General features: G+C 36.8%; 1 protein-coding gene across 1 annotated transcript; it reads right to left on the bottom strand.

The window, feature by feature from the left end:
• Positions 1 to 1190: 1190 nt before the first annotated feature.
• On the bottom strand, positions 1191 to 1829 carry LOC131841410 (uncharacterized). The gene has a single exon (XM_059189725.1). It carries the CDS (start codon positions 1827 to 1829, stop codon positions 1191 to 1193), a length of 639 nt encoding a protein of 212 aa, XP_059045708.1.
• Positions 1830 to 21505: the final 19676 nt, after the last annotated feature.

Genomic DNA, 21505 nt, shown 5'->3' with positions numbered 1-21505 from the left:
GATGTTTTTTCCTTCTACATTGGTTCCTCAAAGGTCTTATTGCTTTGTGATATTTCAAGAAAAGATTCACCAGTTATAGTATACTTTAATAAAAGAGAAATACATTTATGATGTGGCTTTCAATATAAAAGAAATCAAGGACAGGCTTTGAGTACCATCCAGCAGTAGACTAAAGTGAGCAGATAATGTAGTACCTCGTTTGGATTAAATTCAATCTAATCATATTGACATAAAGTTTCTTTTTGAACTAATTGTATAATATCTGACGTATGAGTATTGTCTGCTTCGTTTAATATCTAAATGTTTTATTAAATTTTATTATCCATAATCCGACTTAAGGAAACATTACAAATTGCAGATATTAAATCATTCATTTCAAATCGTCTAGGTTGTTGACCTGCTAAGTAACATGCATATCCCTAACCCTATCGTTAAATATACCGCAAATTTCAGGATGATCTCCATATGGTTCTCTTGGAAACGATTGTGCTTAGTTCTTCATCAAAACTAACAATTACAACTGACCTAACTTCGACCTCATTCTATCTGCATCCGCTGATACTCTGCCAGCATATTCTATTAAAGTCGGTTGAAACAACATTTCATATTAATTAAAAAAATATGATTTTACTATCGAAATATCTCAGTGAGATACAATGGAGTCAAATTTCGGAATGATCTTACGGTTCTCTTGGAAACGATTGTGCTTAGTTCTTCATCAAAACTAACAATTACAACTGACCTAACCTCATCCACATTCTATCTGAATCCGCTGGTACTCTGCCAGCATATTCTATTAACGCAAGTTGAAGCAACATTCCATATTACTTAAAATATTACGATTTTACTATCAAAATACACTAAGGAAATGTATTTGCTTAGTAAGTCAACAAACTAGACAATTTACAATGGACATCGTCCTGAAGTTTGCCCCATTGTGAATAATATGTTTAGCCCTATCATTAACAACACGAGCAAATTTCAGAACGATCTTCATAGAGTCCTCTTGGAAACGATAGTGCCTAATTCCTTATCAATTCGTTACCGTAATCATCATCGTCCTACGTACCTTCGCTAACGTAGGTTGAAACTATATTTCAAATTAGTCAAAAAATATGAAAATTGCAATATTAGATCCGATAGGCATACAAATAATATCTATATTTGCTATTTTAGGTTATTAGGTATAATTAGGTCTCTCTAAATGAAATTTTGCGGAACTTACCTGTAGGTTTAGGAACATTCCTCTTCACTTGCATCCATTTGTAAGTAGGTACAGCCGAGTGCGATGGGTGCTGCTGGTGTGTCCCGGGAATATGGCTGTGCGTGCCCACACATTCCCCTTCCCGTGGGAAACCCTCTCTCAAACCCCCAAACTCATCTTTTGGCTGATAATGTTCGAATTCCGCACACGGAAGAGGCGAACTCGTATACTGTATCGCTGACTCATCCACAAAATGCATGTTATATTTTGTCTCCAAGTAATGATTGTCTAATTTGTGCTCATGCATATGCATCTCCTCTGGTCTTGGAACATCTTCTCTGTGTTTAAATGGTTCTGGATGAGGAGGCAACGTATGTAATGGGTAGTTGGGTTGAAGCTCCCCATAATCCAAATTCGTATAGCACAATCCCGCCTCTGTGCTTATAACCGGGGTCGGGTGGTCATGTGGCTGCTGCCCGTGTAACTCGTAGAAATGGGAGGAGGGCTCGTAATAGCTTTCATAGGTCTCGTAAGGCTGTTGGTAAGTGGCGCCCTGCTGGTAGTATTCCGCGCTTCCATACCCGTTCTGCTGGTTGTTGTACATCCCGACGTCCATAGTCATCATGTTTGTCACAATCAACCTGTCTATCGATATCGACAACCGTTTCAAATCACACACATCACTACGGTTGCTCGTGGAACGCGCGCGCGGCGACTATTGGCGTCCCGGAATTCGGTGAGTTCGAATTTTAAACGGGTTAATGCCGCGATAATACCGCGCGACCGCACGTCAGGTGTGCCGACCAACACTGATCGTGGCCGTACACGCTCGCCTTAATTTTTCTTAACCACACCTAGAACTTGATTTCTCTATCTCTGTCCGACACATTCACGCCGCACACGACCGACAAAGACGGGTTTATCTTTAAAGTTTCAGTGATATAGATCAGATAAGGCTATAATGTTATTTTCAAATGGAAAATCGTCACAGTGTATGATAATATGAAACATCTTTGGCGGATCAGTTGAAACTGAATTTTGATGGACTGTTGGGAGATGGGGCGCGTTTCCGAGAACTTTTTGTCTGCAATGGGCGGGGTTATTTAAGGTGGAGCTTCGGGGTTACGTCGGCCAATAGGATCGGACGTCTGTTTTCACCATTCAGCATTGGCTGCGGTGAGATAATAGTGCGAATCTTGGAGGCTGGATGCGGGCAACGGATGTTTTTTTTTATTTACTGTACGCTGTGCGAATGGTCCCCGCTTGTCCGTTTACGTTGAATGCCTTAATTTATCCCCCTGACGTAAATCGATTTGAACGTGTGAACAGTTTTTTTTATTCTTATGTTCTTAGTTGACAGATGTTTCTATTCTTAAGTAGATATCTCCATTATGTACTCTATCTAGAAGTAAAAGAGTTTCTTTTTTAGTTCAGCTTTTTATACTGTTTGATATATATATCGTCTTTTACGTGATTTCATTGACAGCAATAAATATTTCTTATTTCTATTGTTAAAATGTACATATAAGTGAAAGAAGTAATTAAAAGTATTTCTGTATCGTTGCTGTTGCCGCCTCGTAACATATATTTTGAATATATAAATAGGTAGGTAGGATACATATCCTACCTATTTATACCTACTTACTCATAAATTTATCTATCGATTGAAGTAATTACCATCATAATTGTAAGATCCTAACCGTTTCATTATACGAGTAACGTTTACTTACATGGATCATAGTGTTTAAACTGTTATTTTAAAAGGGTAATATAATTGGATTAAATGAGAATAAAATAAAAATCTAAGTATAATAAATTACCTATTTTAGTTACCGTTCTCCGTTTGTCTTGGTTCAAAGACAAACTAATTAAGTGACTGATAAACGTTTTTAAATTGCTTAAATTATTTAATATGTAAAATGATTTTACTATAGATACATACATATAAGTATATCTACGTACATAGTAGTAATACGTTATTTATTAGATAAAATTAAATCCTTAACTATGACAATAACTAATACCTATATAAAAGAAATATTTGCATGTCAAAGAGACTGAATGTGAGGATTTCTACCGTCTTTGTCAAAGTTTCATCAAAGTTCTTAGACGAAATGCAATTTTATTTTGTATCCATACATATTTATTAAAACTCTTTGATTACGATAGTCTGTATTCAGGACAATTTGAAATACTGCACAGAGGAAAAAATGAATTCTTGATTTCAGATTATTATCTGAAATCAAGAATTCATTTTTTCCTTATTATTATTTACATAGATTATTATATTACAGAGATTATTATTATTTACATTATTGTCGCATTTTCTTAGCTTATTATTATTATTTTCTATTATTCTTGATATATTTTGTTTTCTCAGCTTTTTTTGCTGGGTTTTTTTATTATGTACGACAACCAACTAAGCATAAAGTTACATATAAATCGCAGCGCTAGTATTCTGTATAACATTTACGTAGCTACTTCATTCATTGACCATAATAGCTACATGATCAAAGATTGGTAATGATTTATGATGGTGACATGGTCACTTGACAACTTACTTGCACGCAGTTACACGATTGTCCACTCTCTAGATGTCTTAATGCAACAACAGATACATTTTATTGTTGTATAGGGTCTAACACTCGTTAGCTGGTGGGAAGATTGTTAGTAATATATGTAATATTATGTTATCTGTGGTAATATGGACTCATGACCCATGACCATATTGCTAGCAATGTGCCATGTCAGGTTGACCTCCACGCGGGTCTCCCTGGAAACCATCATGATAATTTCCTGGTGAATTTCTCACAATGGTCTGACTGACCTGATCTTATGTTCATCTTATTATCCTCCACTGATGCACCGCCAGTGTAAACCGTTAGCGCAGACGGGTGCACCATTCTATTATCATCTATAAAAAAATCACTCGTTAGCTGGATAAGAGTCTATAGATAAGAATTAATCACATAGACTTTTATGAGAGCCCTAACTTATTAGCACCTTATACCTACAACAAAAAAATCTGTTGTTGCATTAAGAACAACAGATTTTTTTTGTCGTATAAGGAACTAACAAGTTATGGCTCTCATAATAGTCTATGTGATTTCTCTTATGGCTGCTATTACGTATAAGTTAATTGTATTTTGTATAAATTGTCTCGTATCCATAACACAGGCTGTGCTTAGCTTGGGACTTGACACCGTCTGCATTGTGCTGAATTAAATTGGAGAGACAGAGAGGTAAGGGACATCCCATAACCCCCTCCATACATAACATGTTACTATGATTAATACAATAACTAATTAATTAGTTAATATAGAAAAATCTGTTCACTTCAGAAACTAAAAATGATCTTTGTACAAAATTTCATCGACTTTGATTAAGATAAATGTTGTCCCATTGTGGTGGATTTATAATTTTTTTTCTACGGACAATGTACACCGTGCCATCTAGTCGCAAGCTAAGTAGAGCTTGTATTCAGCATCATCATCATCGCAGCCAGGAAGACGTCCACTGCTGGACATAGGCCTCCCCCAAAGATCTCCACGACGATCGGTCCTGCGCATCCAATGCCTTCCAGCGATCTTGACCAGATCGTCGGTCCACCTTGCTGGAGGCCTTCCCACGCTGCGTCTTCCGGTCCGTGGTCGCCACTCGAGGACTTTACTGCCCCAACGGCCATCTGTCCTACGAGCTATGTGCCCTGCCCATTGCCACTTCAGAGTCGCAATTCTTCGGGCTATGTCGGTCACTCTGGTTCTTCTGCGGATCTCCTCATTTCTGATTCGATCACGCAGAGTAACTCCGAGCATAGCCCTCTCCATTACCCTCTGAGTGACTCTGAGCTTGTTGATGGAGCCTGTATTATGGATACTAGATAGTAGATACAAATATAGTTTTATTGTAAATAAATACATAATATAGGTATTGAAACAAACCAAATTATACGACGAAAGAATGAAAAATCATACCAACAGCTTGGACATTGATGAAAGTGAGCCATTTTAGTCGCAAACTAAAACGCAATATCCCTCAGGACCTTATCAAATAAACAATGTAACTATATGTAAAGTAAAGAAGGATGTGTGTAACACATACCAAGCCAGACCAGACCCAACAAACATACCTACTACTTAATGTTCCATACACATTGTAGTACACAAATAATACATATATATATATAAGTATATAGAAAAAAGAGCGATCTCAGAAAAACTCATAGATCGAACTCGTGACCATAGGAAGTAAAGCGGTATGTTAAACCGCTAGATCACCGCATAGATATTGATGGTGCTCACGATTGCGTTAAGGTACACCAGTGGATGATCATAAATACAACACAATAAAATGAAAACCATACCCAAATTGGTTAAGCCGTTTCTGAGATTAGCGCGCACAAACGCACTGACAGACAGATACAGTCCCCTCAATCATAGCCTTTCTCATAGACATGTATATCTGTATTGTTGCATTGATAGATCAATCAATCAAGACTCTTTCTCTCTCAAAAAAAACATGAACAAAAATCGCATAGATAAAAACAAACACATTGACAAAAGTGTGTAACTCCTTTGACACAGTGACAATCGCCTGATTCCCTGTTGAGTGAATTTCTATGCCTGTCTGGATTGTAATTGATTTTGAATTTTAAAATTGAATAGTAAGATCTAAAGTTGTATGCGTTTTTGTTAGTTAATAAAATAATGGGCATTCTAATGAGGTTGGACGTGTTAATGCTCGAGACGAAAGAGATAACATTATAGGTCGGCGACACACGATACATGCCTACGCACTATGTAGAGATGGAAACGATATGCATATATCGATAAAACATTTGAAGAAAAAATTCTTACCACAGATGAGAATTATAAATATCTGTGGCAAATAAACTTTATAGATACAAATTCCTTCTTCAAAACATTATAGCAAATATGTTTGATTATCCGCTCCAGAGGCACTGTACATCATTGGACTACTGCGGACAGTGCTTCTGTACGTGGGCTTAAATATATGAATTAGAATAATAAGCATATACATTCTAATTTACTTATTTATTTATTTTATTTTTATTTATTTATACTCTTTATTGTACCACACCAAATTACAGAACAAAAAAAACATTTAAAATAGAAAATATACATTGACTGATACAAAAGGTGATATTATTGCTTAGCAATCTCTTCCAGACTACCTTTGGGTAGATAGAGAAATAAAAATATGAAAAGGCGCAAGTAATAAACAAAAATAAATATAGTTTATAAGTCGCTTACTAACATAATATGGGTGGATATTCAAATTAAATGAATAAATAAATTAAATGTAATTTTAGATGGGAATTCTCCCATCGTCCCGTAACAGATCATTGTAGAAGGAGAATCATCATCATCATCATCGCAGCCCGGAAGATGTCCACTACTGGACATAGGCCTCCCCTAAAGATCTCCACGACGATCGGTCCTGCGCTGTAGGAGGAGAATATTGGTATGTTATTGTAATTACCACACCAGCCAAGAATCCCTTTGATTTTGATTTAATGTATTTTTTATGCATTTTAAAACAATATTAGCATTGTACATGCCTTCTCTGTATAAACTACAAGTTTGCGAAATTTGATACTCCTTAGACCGCACAAAAAGGGCTACAAAGTTTTAATATTATCTGATAAACGTAATAATATAATGATACTAATATTATAAAAAGGTAAAGTTTATAATTAAGGGGGTAATTTTTGTCTGTCTACTAAACCGATTTTGAATATTCTTTTAGTGTTACATAGTTCTTTTATTATAGGGCTATAAAATATCACGTTAGGGTCAAAAGGAGCTGAGCATTTAAAATATTGCATATTCGGAAAAAATGAGATGTAATCGAAGTTCCCGCGTAAGATTGTTGTAATACATACAATTGAAAACAATTAGGGCCGTAGGGGCTTAAGGTGAACACTATCTTTCCAATTGTAGATCAAATATAGAATAGAATAGAATAGAAAATCATTGAATCAAATACACATAATTTAAGCACTTTTGAATGCCCCTCCGATCGATCCCCCCCTCCGATCGATCCCTCGTCCAATTCAAACGGGGATCGAAATTACAACGGCCTGAGCCAAGGTTCGAACCCCTAGTGGTGCCCTCAGACTAAAGTCGTATCCGTCAGGCAGGAGTTGGCCTTCAGCTGCTCCATAAGTCCTTCCGCGGGTTTGGAGTGCCATCTGCACTCGCCCCCTAACGTCCGGTGAAGCTGTAAAGGCCAGCTACGGCCAACAGCATTAGAGTAGTTCGAAAAAAAAAAACTTTTGAATAGTAGTTCCCATTCTTTTAATCTACTGCTCATTCGGAAAACTGTCTCATCACAAGAAGAACGAGCAAGAAACTTGCGTGTTGCTCTTTTAAATAATCATTGTGATTTTACATTTCCAATTCGAAACGTGCGAATACAAACCACTAACTTATAATATAATGATTTATTAAAAGTAGTTTATTATTTTCTCTCTATTCTAGTTCTAGTCCATTTTTTTCGTCAAGATATATAATAAAATTCATTAAATTAAATATATCGTATATATTTAATAGTACATGGTACTGAAAAATTTTGTTTTTTATCCTCATCAGAAATGTAGAATACACAGATGCACATGCGCATCTGTGTATTCTACATTTCAACTACATTCAAACTACATAAGTAATAAAATCTATATACATATTTTATATTCATCTAATTAAATATTCATGGTAACTTTCAAAAAGATTATGTATTGCACAGATAAAATACAATCGACCGACCCCATCTCTACGAGCCCTCGCTTGTTTCAATTAAGATGTCTAGTGCCCATTGCTGTCTCGTATCCTCCTATAACAATCGATGTATATTCATCTCGTTCTACTGCACTAACGGAAGCAGTCCGGTTATGATAATGATTAATAGTGATAGGGGTTATTTGCTTGTGCTGTTTGATTTTTTACTTGTATTAGATATGAAACCTATTTTAATAATAATAATAATAATCTAGGACAATTCACACAGCGCCATCTAGTCCTAAGTAAAGCAGAGCTTCTGTTATAGATACTAGATACTAGGTACATAATATATATATTAAAGACTGGATATGAAAGAAGGGGATTGTTAGTAATGTGGATTGATAACCCCAATACTAGCAATGTACCATGTCAGGTCGACCTCCACGCGGTTCCCCCTGGAAACCATCGTGATAAATTCCTGGTGAATTTGTCACGATGGGCTAACTGACCTGACCTCATGCTCATCTTGTCATCCTCCACTGGTGCCCTGCCAGCGTAAACCGTTAGCGCAGGGCGTACCATTCCATTATCATCCACAAAAAAAAATCATACTCATGAATACAAATGATTTGTACTGTGCGAGCAATCGAACCTGCGACCATCGGAAGTAAGATCCTTACTAGTTCCGAATATACTAATAAAATTAGATATAATCTTTATTTAAGTAATATTAATATAAGCATATGTTTCTGAACATAAAGTCGTCACAAGAAGAATTAGCTAGAAACTTGGGTGTTGCTCTATATAATATACGAATTACAAAAATGTATATTTTAATGATGAAATAAAATAAAAATAAATTATTGACTATAAAAAGTATTAACCCTTCACAAATTTAAAAAGCGATACACGATACCTACATCAGCATTAATGAAAAAATCTCCAAAGTGGACAAGCTTGGCTGCATTATTAATCAAGAGACACGTCACAACACTATGATATCGTTATTCAATAATAACTCGTTCATTTCAACCTGCCATCTCAAATTGCACCTTATGCCTTTAAGAATAGGTAATTTTATTGCACAAACAATTATCGACCGTTACATTGTTTTAGTGATGTGAAGATTATCGATAAGTCAAAGAATTATATACTTTATTTATAATATGAATAAGTGTCGTTTTCAGTTTTTGGTGAAGAGTATAGTTTTAATAGCTCTTAAAATGATAGGGCCTTGTTTTTGTGTTGGACGTATGAAGACATCGGCTGTCAGTCGCGCCCATTGTCCACGTTGTGATAAACATTGCCTTTCGTTAATGTTGTCCAGTTTTTTTGTCAGATCACAATGAATCATTAGGTGGGATTGGCTTATAGCTGGGGCTTGTTAGCGAACATTTTAAAATCTTGATTCTATCATAGCGATTTAGTATGAATAAATTGTCCGTTAATTTGATTAACAACATATATTGTAGGAAAGGGGATTCTTTAGAAGTAGGTATTTTATATATATCATATTATGATAGTTTTCATCAATCTATAATAAAAGTCCATATTGGGAAGGAACTGGCTTCTGTTCTACGGCTTCTGTCCTAGTTCAGAAGCCAGGACTACACAGAAATACTGAAAGGATTGATATAGTCTTAAAAGTGTACCTTTTGTATAAATGATATTGTAACAATCCTTCTGAGTTATATAAAGATTATTATTATTATTATTAGGTATAATGGCTCAAGTGTGGTCTACTAAAAGAATTTGATAATAATCTCAGGACATTATTTAAATTATTAACACGAGTAATTTTATGGCAACTAAAGGTATTTACCTCTCTCGACGTTTAAGACTGGGTTAATAATTTAAATAATGTATATTAAACACGAAAGTTTAAAATTAACAATCTCAAAACAATTCACACAGCATCACCTAGACCCTAGTTAAGTTAGCTAAAGCTTGTGTTATGGGTACTAGATAACTGATACAAATACATAAATTTTTTTTCGTAAGTACATACATATTATACATAGAAAACACCAGTGGACAAACAATTATCCACGTTTGAAATACAAACTTAGCTAGGAATGATAATTATAAATTAAATATACAAAAACAGTGGCCATTAAACTTATATTAAATATGCATATATAAGTAGGAATGTTGTAAATTTTATTTAGTGATAAGATTGTTCTGAAGTGGCCAGTTATGGTAAATAGATAGATAGACATTAATCTGTATGATAGATCTATTTAAAGTGTATAATGTATACATTTATACATCTATACATATAAATAAAATTGGAGTGTCTGTTTGTAATATTGAAATAACTGTTTTTTACTACATGCGTATGAATCTAAATACGGTACATACACCAAAATAACAGTTTATACAATTTTTATCTGTCTGTCTGTTTGTTCCAGCTAAACTCTGAAATGGCTGGACTGATTTTGACGGGACTTTTTTTGGCAAGTAGCTGATGTAGCTAGGCTACATTTATTTAAGAAAAATAAAGTTAAATTCCACGCGGATGAAGTCGCGAGAACAGCTAGTACAAAATAAGTTTACTATCTCGAATAATATGATATAGATAATGATATATTTGCATATAGCTACATGCCACTGGACATATCGCTGTCATAGATCAATCAAATGAAATAGAGACAGGTAAGTAGGCTAGAAAATAAGTATAAACTATAAGAAATGTAATATAAAGAGGAATCATTAAAAAAACATAAGTAATGAATAAAATTTTACCATTGAAAGTAGTTTTTATATACTTTATTGGAATGGTAAACAAGCTTATATTAGCTTGTTTACCATTACAATAAAGTAGTAGCCATGGACAATGCACACAACGCCATCTAGTCCCAAGCTAAGCTAAGCTTGTGTTATAGCTTATGAGTACTAGACAAACGACATTTTTTTTGTAAATACAAAGTTACAATACAGACCCAGACCGATACAAACAATCATAATTATATTTACAAATTTTTGTCCCGTGCGAGGAATGGAACTTGTATCGGGTCGGTAACATCGGAAGTAAAGCCATGTGCTAAACCGCTAGACTATCGAGACGGTCAGAAAAGTTGACGCCTATTATCTAATAAAAAAAGACGAAGTGTCAAAAGAAGACGAAAGCAAACTGTTTAGGACAGATTATCTTATATATAAAATTCTCGTGTCACAGTTTTCGTTCCCATACTCCTCCGAAACGGCTTGACCGATTCTCATGAAATTTCTGTGAGCGTTTTGAGTAGGTCTGAGAATCGGCCAACATCTATTTTTCATCCCCCTAAACGTTAGGGGTAGTCCAGCCCTAATTATTATTTTTTTATTTTAAGGCAAAACAACGTTTGCCGTGACAGCTAGTGTACATATATATCTCTCTTGCTACCTAGCCTCATCCCATTACATTTAGGATCGACTTTCCTAGTCATTCTTTAGTAGGCACATCTGTCTTGGATTCTCGAGTCGTTTATTTGGATTTTCAACAGTCAGTAAGTCATAAAAGCGTTACGTTTATATACGAAACATGGAATAGCTTTGTGGAACAATGTCTAGGAATACAATGTCATATGATACTTGACTACATCATAATTGTGCAACATTAATAATTTCATATTGCACAATTATAGCTGTTTGTACTAGTATTAACATCGCTATACAGCTATGCTACACGCGAGTATCTTACTGCATCTGTGCGCCGTGCAATATTGTGCATCTGTGGCGCATTGCGTTTGCGCGGGAAAATAAAAAAGACTACAAAAGCAGACGTACTAATTTTCTTGTGCTCCTAATTCTTAATTGTTTTATACTATTAATTATACCTGTATATATATGTTACTAATTTATAATTATACTATGTGTACATGTATACACAACAAACCGAGTAAAAATATTGTCCCTACTAACATACCTAATACTAGTATGTAGGTAGATAGGTTAGTAATAAGTTTAGGGTAAGCAACACTTCATGTAACGGTCAGTTGTATAATAAACGAGCTCAAACACTCCCGTGTTATTATTTAACAGTGGCGACGAGGATAAAAAAATTGAAAATTATAATGTCGATAGGAAAATTAAGTGAATTCAATTTAGACGACGGAAATTGGAGATCGTATTGTGAACGTTTGGACATGTATTTTGTCGTGAACAATATAAAACCGGAGTTACAATTACCAACGTTAATATCAGTGATTGGTGACGCGGCATACGACTTAATGGTAAATTTGTGCAGCCCTCAGAAGCCGGCCAGCTTAAAATATGACGAAGTGATCTCAATTATGCAGAAACATTTACAACCGGTTCCGTCATTATTATGTGAACGATTTAAGTTTCGGCAATACCGACAGAGTAACGGTCAATCGATTGCACAATATGTCGAACAATTAAAAAAGTTGTCTAGATTCTGTGAATTCGGGACATATTTAGATGAAAATATGCGAGACCAATTTGTATGTGGAATACGGAGTGACGGGATAAGGCAAAGATTATTTACGGAGGACAAGGTCACCTTTAAAATGGCGGTGTCGTTGGCGTTATCTTTGGAGGCAGCGGAGCGGAACGCACAAGCGGTAGACAACGTGGCACCATTGGAGAATTTTAATTATGGAAAACGGGAGTGCAGTTCAATGAACTATCATAAAAATGTTTCATGTGAAGCATGTGGGGACACGCGGCATTGTACGAATCAGTGTCGTTTTAGAGATTACACATGTAGCCGTTGTAAAAATGTGGGCCATTTGCGACGGGTGTGTACACGAGGGTTCGTGGAAAAGGAGGGGATGAAGTATGAACCCGGTCTCGACGTCGCATCGACGCGAGGACGCCGCGGAGGGAGCAACCGGCCATGGACATCGGGGCCGGCGCCGCGGCCGGCGGCACAGGCGGCACCCGTGGCACCGTCAGCGGCGGCGGGGCGCCGGCAACCCAACGGGAGGCCACCACGCGGTCACGCCGCGGCGCACTTCCTCGGGGAGGCGAGGGACGCGGAAGAAGCAGACCTCATAGAGGAAGACATCACGGAAGAGCCGATATTTCAAATGTCACTAGCAAAGTATAAGCCGGTCAGTTTACCTATTTTTATTAATAATCAAATTATATTAATGGAAGTCGATACGGGTTCGGCATTGTCATGTATAGGAGAAGAAGTATATGAAGGTAAATTTAAAAATATTCCTTTAGAGCCGTGTAATCTAATAATTAAATTTTATGATGGTAGTAAAATAACCCCACGGGGTTTAATAAGAGTGCGAGTAAAACATAAAAATATTGTAAAAATGTTAGACTTGTATGTTATCCATAACGGTACCACTAATCTGATCGGTCGGCAATGGCTGGCAGAATTAGAAATGACAGTACCGAAATTATCTGTGCATAACATGGAACAGGCGGATAATAATACTTTTAATAAAAATATATTTATAAAAAATGTTTATTGCAGATATAACGAATTGTTTGAAAACAAGCTGGGTCGATTCACGGGGGAGCGAGCGCGGCTACGAGTGCGGCCGAATGCGGAGCCGGTGTTCTGTCGCGCGCGGCCGCTGCCATACGCGTTGCGCGAGCGGGTGGATGGCGAACTCGACGCCATGCTGCGCACCGGCGTCATTGAGCCGGTGGAGCACGCCGACTGGGCCACGCCGTTGGTAATTGTACATAAAGCGGACGGATCGTTGCGTCTGTGCGCAGATTACAAAACCACTCTTAATCGCGTCTTGTTGGTTGATAAATATCCTGTGCCAAAAATAGAGGATTTGTTTACGGAGTTAAATGGCTGTAAATATTTTACAAAAATTGACTTAGCACAGGCGTACACACAAATTTTGCTCGAGGATCACGAGGATAATAGTGGAAGTGATTCTACGGCTTTAGCAGTTATAAACACACATCGAGGATTATTTAAATATAAACGTTTAGCGTATGGCTTATCTTCGAGTCCAGGTATTTTCCAAAGAATCATGAATAATCTATTAGGAAAAATATCTGGGGTTTCTATTTTCTTAGATGACATTTTAATAGCTTCAAAAAACGTTACGGATCATATTAAATCTATCAAAGAAGTTTTAAGCGCACTGAACGATCACGGTTTAAAAATAAAAAAAGATAAATGTAATTTTTTTGTGGAGGAAGTTAAGTATTTAGGTTTTGTGATAAATAAAAATGGAATTAAAGTTGATCCTTCAAAATTAGAACCCATCATAAACATGACACCCCCCACGAAAGTAACGGAATTAAAATCATTTTTGGGTATGATAAATTTTTATGGCAAATTTATAAAAGATTTAAGTAGTCACTTAGCACCTTTATATGAATTACTTCAAAAAGGCACTAAATGGTTTTGGGGATATCATCAGAATCGAGCGTTTACGAGGATTAAACAGCTTCTGAGTAGCGCAGAGGTTTTAGATCATTTCGACATGGACCGGGAGACCGTGTTGACATGTGACGCGAGCGCGCACGGCCTCGGCGCCGTGCTGGCGCAGCGTGCGGGCGCGGGCGGCCTCGGCGCCGGCCACGAGCGGGTGGTCGCGTACGCCTCGCGAGCGCTCACGGCGGCCGAACGTAATTACAGCCAGATACATAAAGAGGCGTTAGCGATCATTTTTGCCGTTAAGAAGTTTCACCAGTACTTGTACGGAAGGAAATTTGTCCTTAAAACGGATCATAAACCGCTTGTGAGCATATTCGGTCCTAATTTTGGTATACCCAGTATGACGGCCAGTCGTCTACAGCGCTGGGCGATGATTCTCTCTGCATATGATTTTGACATCGAATATATCGAAACGAATAATAACACGGCGGACGCGTTATCACGATTAATTGCTAGGCATAAAGAAACCGGTAATATGAAGGAAGATAACCAACTAGAGCAGACTTATTTACACTTTGCTAGCGAAGCGTTATTATTAAATAATGATCAAGTGATAAAAGAAACGGGAAAAGATCCCTTATTATGTCGTGTACTGAGGTATATTAGAGATGGATGGCCCAGTGAAGTTGAAATCAAAGAATTAAAACCTTACCTAAATAGGAAATCAGAATTATATATAGAAATGGGTTGTGTTATGTGGGGACACCGCGTGGTCATCCCGCGAGCCTGTCAAAATAGAGTATTACAGGAACTTCATGAAACGCATATGGGTATAGTTAAAACTAAAAGCTTAGCGCGTAGTTATGTATGGTGGCCGGGGATAGACGAGGCAATTGAAAGACAGTGCCAGCTATGTACGGTGTGCGCGGCAGTAGCCAACATGCCACCCGCACATTCACCATGTTTGTGGTCATGGCCAGAACGTGCATGGTCAAGAATTCATTTAGACTTTTTAGGACCTATAGCGGGGATGAAGTTTTTAATTATAGTTGATGCCACCTCGAAGTGGATAGAATGCTTGAAAATGGTTAATACTAATGCAAAATCTGTAATAAAAAAAATACGGGATGTATTCGCAAGATTTGGTCTACCAAAGCAAATTGTTAGTGATAATGGTCCTCCATTTTCTAGCTCTGAGTTTAAAGAGTTTTGTAGTAAAAATGGAATCGATCAAATATTTTCGGCACCTTATCATCCATCATCAAATGGAGCAGCCGAAAATACGGTAAAAATATGTAAAAAAGTAATAAAAAAGGCTTTACTTAATCAAACCGAAGTTGAAACAGCTTTAAGTAGATTTTTATTAACATATAGGAATACCCCGCATTATATGACAGGAGATAGTCCGGCTAAATTACTTTTAGGGCGATCTATACGTACGCGTTTAGATTGCATAATGCCGGATCGGAAAAAACGTGTTACTAAAATACAAGAAAAACAAAAAAAATTATCGAGAGGAGTAGTGAGAGCGATTAAAGTGGGAGATGCGGTTTGGTATAGATCATATGGTACGAAAATAAAATGGCTAGCAGGGACGGTAATGGATAAAACGGGTCATACAGAATATTACGTAACGGCAGTCGATGGGACAACTACACACAGGCATATAGATCAACTAAGAAGACGTGATTTAAACGGGATTCCTTCGGATGATAATAATAGGGACATGTTAGAAAAAAAAATACATCCTAGTTTGATGATACCAACGGCGGGGTGGGTAACAGGTTCAAACCCCGCGCGTTCACAGAGCACTACTATGACAACGGAACAATCGGCTCCGCATTCGACACAGGGCTCAAGGGGCGCGGATGTAGTCGGGCGGCGATATCCCCTACGGAATCGCAGGCCTCCCGACTGTTATGGTTGGGATTAGAGATTATTTAGTATGTAATTTTTAAAAAGGAATCTATTTGTAAATGTAATCTAAGTTAAGTAAGTTATATAATAAGGGTGGAGGTAGTATGTAGGTAGATAGGTTAGTAATAAGTTTAGGGTAAGCAACACTTCATGTAACGGTCAGTTGTATAATAAACGAGCTCAAACACTCCCGTGTTATTATTTAACAAATACAAGGTAGTAATTAGTAGCAGGGGCGGATCTACCTAAGGGCTTTTTGGGTTGCAGCCCAGGACCCCGAGGATACAAAGGGCCCCCAGTCCCCATTGAAACGGTATTTAGAATATAAAAAAATATCTAGAATGAATAGTTTTAGAACAATAAAACAAGGTATTTACTTAAAAATAAAAATCTACAATAAACTATCAAATAAAACAATGGAATTGACATCAACAGAATTTAAGAACAAAATAATGTTTCGAGCAACATCCTTTTTACAATGTGACGGAATATCTGAACTCCAATGTACAATTATGACTTTTCCATTAAGTGACTTTTATTAGTATGTTATATATTATTTTGAATATTTAAAATTGTAATTGTGACATAATTATCTTAAAAATGTAATTACTATTGACGTGCAATTGTGTAACGAGATTTCTTACATTTGTGAATAAAACAATATGAATATATGAATAGAATGTCAAAAAACCTGTCATAAGGTTGGCAACCCTGAGATCTATCAACCCATACAAGTGCGCGTCTATCGAAAGGAACGGGAAATTTCTGGTCGGTGTATTTTTTTTAGTAATATAATTAGGCCCCTAAGTAGTTTAGCCCAGGGCCACATAAATTCACGATCCGCCCCTGATTAGTAGGACTAATTAATTAGTAACGTGAACCGATAACCCTGATAACTCTATTGCTAACAATGTACCATAGTGGGGAAAGGGATTGTAATGTGGATTAATGATCCCATTGCTAGCAATGTACCATGTCAGGTCGACCTTCACGCGGTTCCCCCTGGAAACCATCGTGATAAATTCCTGGTGAATTTGTCACGTTGGGCTAATTGAACTGACTTCATGTTCATCCTATCATCCTCCACTGGTGCCCCGCCAGCGTAAACCATTAGCGCAGGCGGGCACCATTCCATTATCATCCTTTAAAAAAAATGTACCATATCAGGTTGACATCCACGGGGTTCTCCCTGGAAATCATCGTGATAAATTCATAGCGAATTTGTTACGATGGGGTGACCTGATCTCAAACTCTGGTGCCCCGCCAGCGTAAACCGTTAGCGCTGACGGGTGCGCCATTCCATTATCGTCGATTAAACATACCTAACATCATTAGGATGTACCTTGTCAGGTCGACCTCCACGCGGTTCCCCCTGGAAACCCTCGTAACAAATTCCTGGTGAGCTTGTTACGATGGGCTGACCTGACCTCATGCTCATCTTATCATCTTCCACAGGTGCCCCGCCAGCGTAAACCGTTAGCGCAGGCGGGTGCACCATTCCATTATCATCCAAAAAAAAAAAAACATCATTAGGAGATGAGACAGTTCACAACCGATGTAGAAATTCTCCAAAAAACCACTGCTGGTACAGCTTAGTTATAGATTTGACATCTCACAGTTATTTTATCAATGTTAACGGCCAAAGCAATTAGTCGCCCGTTAATTAATCACGCGCCATCTTGTCGCGCACCGGTGACAGCCGCAGACTAACTGACAGCTGTCATGTTTGACAGCTCAAGGTTGAGCTGTGCAGTTCAAGGGTAAGCTAATGAGACGCAACTCGCTTCCTGTGGTATGTTACTAATTCTATTACATTATTTGAGGTTATATTATTGAATATATATTTCATTACTTGTGCCTGCGACTTCGTCTGCTTTGAATAGTGATCTTGGATAGCACTTTTAGTTATTTAGACTAATAAGACATATATATACGTTAAGCTAAGCTAGTTGCAGTGTTCAATCTAACCGAAGACAACCAAAGAAAATTGTAGCATAAAAAATGACGAATTTTCATACAATCTGTCATCTAAAAAGGGGATGAAGCATTTGGATATTCGTCATTTACTCTTAAGGGTAAAATTTTTACTTACTTTCAATGTCACATTTATTTATATTTAATCAATAACCTAAAAAGTATCAAGATTCTAGCTTTAAAACTGACGAAACTTCCATAAAACCTATATGACGTATGTATGTATTAAAATTGATTAAAATCGATTCAGTGGTTTTTGGGTGAGAGTCACAAACTACCATGCATAAAGATGCATGGTAGTAAACTCAATAAGGATTGAGCGGAGTTTGAAGCACGGAGCGATCTTAGAGATCAGATTTGCACTCTTTGTAGCGACTTCTCCGAAACGGCTTAACCGATCGAGACCATAATTTCATCGAAAGTAGATTTGTCTCCATCGTTTACCGCTTTAAAAATTCCGATCGGTCAAGGTCGAGTTTTTAAGAATAAACACGCTCCGTTCAAAATGTGACCTGGTGTGTAAACAACAGGCCGGTAACAAACCTAGTTTAAATTCAAATTCAAAATATCTTTATTTATATCCATTACAGACTCTTATGATATGTCAAATCTACCGTCAGTTCGGAATGATTTCGAGATGAGAAGAACTGACAAGAAACTCAGCTCGTATTCTTTTCAAATAAATTCATTTTTACAATAATACAGCTTCATTTTTAAATGAAATTTGGGAGAATAGAGTGACCACCAGCATATGCTATTGCAAAAGAAAGTAGTCTAATCAGTGCTCGTAACCCAAACAGACCAGTCCCTACAAGCAGCACCCGTTCACGAGTATAAAGGATGAGCCAGCCATCATTGCACTCAACCATATTAGAGGGAGCACTTCGACCCGGCCCACCACGCTGCCACAAGTTTGAACTTTATAGCGAGCATGACTGTTTCAAGTTACTCCACCACATCATTTATAGTATTTTCAGCATAGGCTGTAAAGTAAACTTTCGTGTTCAATATACATTATTTAAATTATTAACCGGGTCTTAATACGAATAATTTTATGGCAAATAAAGGTATTTACCTCTCTCGACGTTTCGACTAGGTTGCACTAGCCGTGGTCACGAGCTGACTGGAGTAACAGCGATGTCAATGTAGATAGGTGATAGCAGTTTTTTCTTCATCTACCGTCACTAGATTGTTTGACGAAAGTTCACGACACACAGCACTCACCGTATCCGTACACTTATTGACTATTGATGCTACTGAACTTTGCTTGAATTTATTTATGACTGGATTCCACGCAGATGATAATTTTAAGCCATCCTCTCTGTTGAAATTTGGATGTTTTTTAACTTCAATCGCCTCCCGGACCATTCGTGGATAATAAAATTGGAGTGTCTGTTTGCAATATTGAAATAACCGTTTTTTACTACATGCATAGGAATATATATACGGTACATATACCAAAATAACATTTTTTATCGTTTTTATCTGTCTGTCTGTCGGTCTGTTTATTCCGGCTAATCTCTGAAATGGCTGGACCGATTTTGACGGGACTTTTTTGGCAGGTAGCTGATGTAATAAGGAGTAACTTAGGCTACTTTTATTTTAGAAAAATAAAATAAAATTTATTCGTGTTAAGACCCGGTTAATAGTTTAAATAATGTATCAAGATTTACGATTCCCAAGGCCCCCCACCATGATATACCAGACTCCATCAGATTCTCACACTGTCCCATAGTTCCCACGGGCAACTATCAAACTATAATTTTATGGGTTTATGGTGATCATACGGTAAAAACGCCGCTATGGAGATAAGAGATAAGTGATAGCGTGTTTGTCTATGGATGCCTTGAAAACAATCGGCGCTCTTGTTTATGTTTACGTGGAAAGATAACTTTATGGTGACATATGTATATGCCATTATCATTTGATAGTTTTAACCGACTTTGAAAGAGTGCGGTGTATATTTATGAATTCACTGTTGCAGTGCCTCAATTTTCAAATTTGTATAGTTGTCTGTCATTTTTGACGTGTTTATTACAAAATGAGTTATTATATACATTTGTAAGTAATAATAATGTCATGACAACTCGCGCAGCGCCATCTAAACCCAAGATAAGCAGAGCTTGTGTTATGGGTACTAGACAACTGATATAAATACATGGATACATAGAAAACACTAAGACCGATACAAACAATCATAGTCATGAATAGAAATGTTTGTACCGTGCGAAGAATCGAACCTGCGACCATCACATACTAAAACGATGTGCTAAACCAAAAAGTATATATATGTATATAAATACTAACTGTGCCCGAGGTTTCACTCGCGTGAAATTTATAGCCTATATTATGTCATTCTGATGTATAAGCTATATTACTGTAAAGTTTCATCAAAATCCGTTCAGTAGTTTTTGCGTGAAAGAGTAACAAACATCTATACATACCTACAAACTTTCTCATTTATAATATTAATAAGATTTTAAAGATATAATATAATAATATAGTAGGTGCTATATATAAATATATAGTAAATATATCCGTAAAACATTTACGGTAATAATTTTACAAAAACAAAACTTGTGAACATTTTGTGGGTTATTGTCGCGCAGGGTTGCCACTCTAAAAAACATTTAGACACATACTAAAAATTTTGTATATTGGGATCAATTTGGCTCTATAACTTAATTATTTACATAACCTAATTGTACAGCTAAGAACCTAAAATTAAAAAGCTTAAAAAAATATAATATGATGACTAAAATATATTATTAAAAGGGGTCCCTTTAGGCAACGTTCCGAAGATACTGGCAGCGTTCCCTCTTTGAATAGCTAGACTAATTCTTTGTCCAAGGTAGCTGCCAGTTCTTCGGTCTTCTGTGATGTCGACTAACCTTTTCGTTATTTCTTTGAAAAGTCTTATAGCGCTAGGACCCCACGGACCAAGGGTCTCGACACCGAATGGGACAAATTCATATTCGGAGCCTAGACCCCTGTATTTACATGTTTTGGCTTTTTCAGCCGCTTCACATGCCGCACCAGCTCTGTTGTTGGTTCCATGTAGATTATATAAATAATAATAATAAAATATTAACTTCATTATTGTATTTTGTCCAATTTTCTTTTCCAAGGATTGAAAATATCCACCTTTCTAATTTTTTCGAAGTATTCTTATGCTCAAGCATGTGGCTGGCCTTTACAGAGAATACTTGTATAAAAATATGTCCCGCCAAAATATTAATTATTAACATTATATAAACAGAAACAGCATCGTAATAAGACATTTTTTTTGTAAGTCGGACAACAAACAGTTTCTATTTCTTTTTTCCGTAGCCTCTTATCCTCTTCGATCGATTCCCCATCCTATTC

This window comes from Achroia grisella, unplaced genomic scaffold (genome assembly GCF_030625045.1).
Source record: "Achroia grisella isolate CSIRO2021 unplaced genomic scaffold, CSIRO_AGI_Agris_v1 utg1668, whole genome shotgun sequence".
Lineage (NCBI taxonomy): Eukaryota > Metazoa > Arthropoda > Insecta > Lepidoptera > Pyralidae > Achroia > Achroia grisella.
The sequence above is the reverse complement of the archived record's forward strand: the minus strand, read 5'-3'. Positions and strand labels throughout refer to the sequence as shown.

What these genes read in the sequence shown, in the direction of transcription:
- LOC131841410 (XM_059189725.1), bottom strand. Translation starts at nt 1,829, where the DNA reads ATGATGACTATGGACGTCGGGATGTACAACAACCAGCAGAACGGGTAT.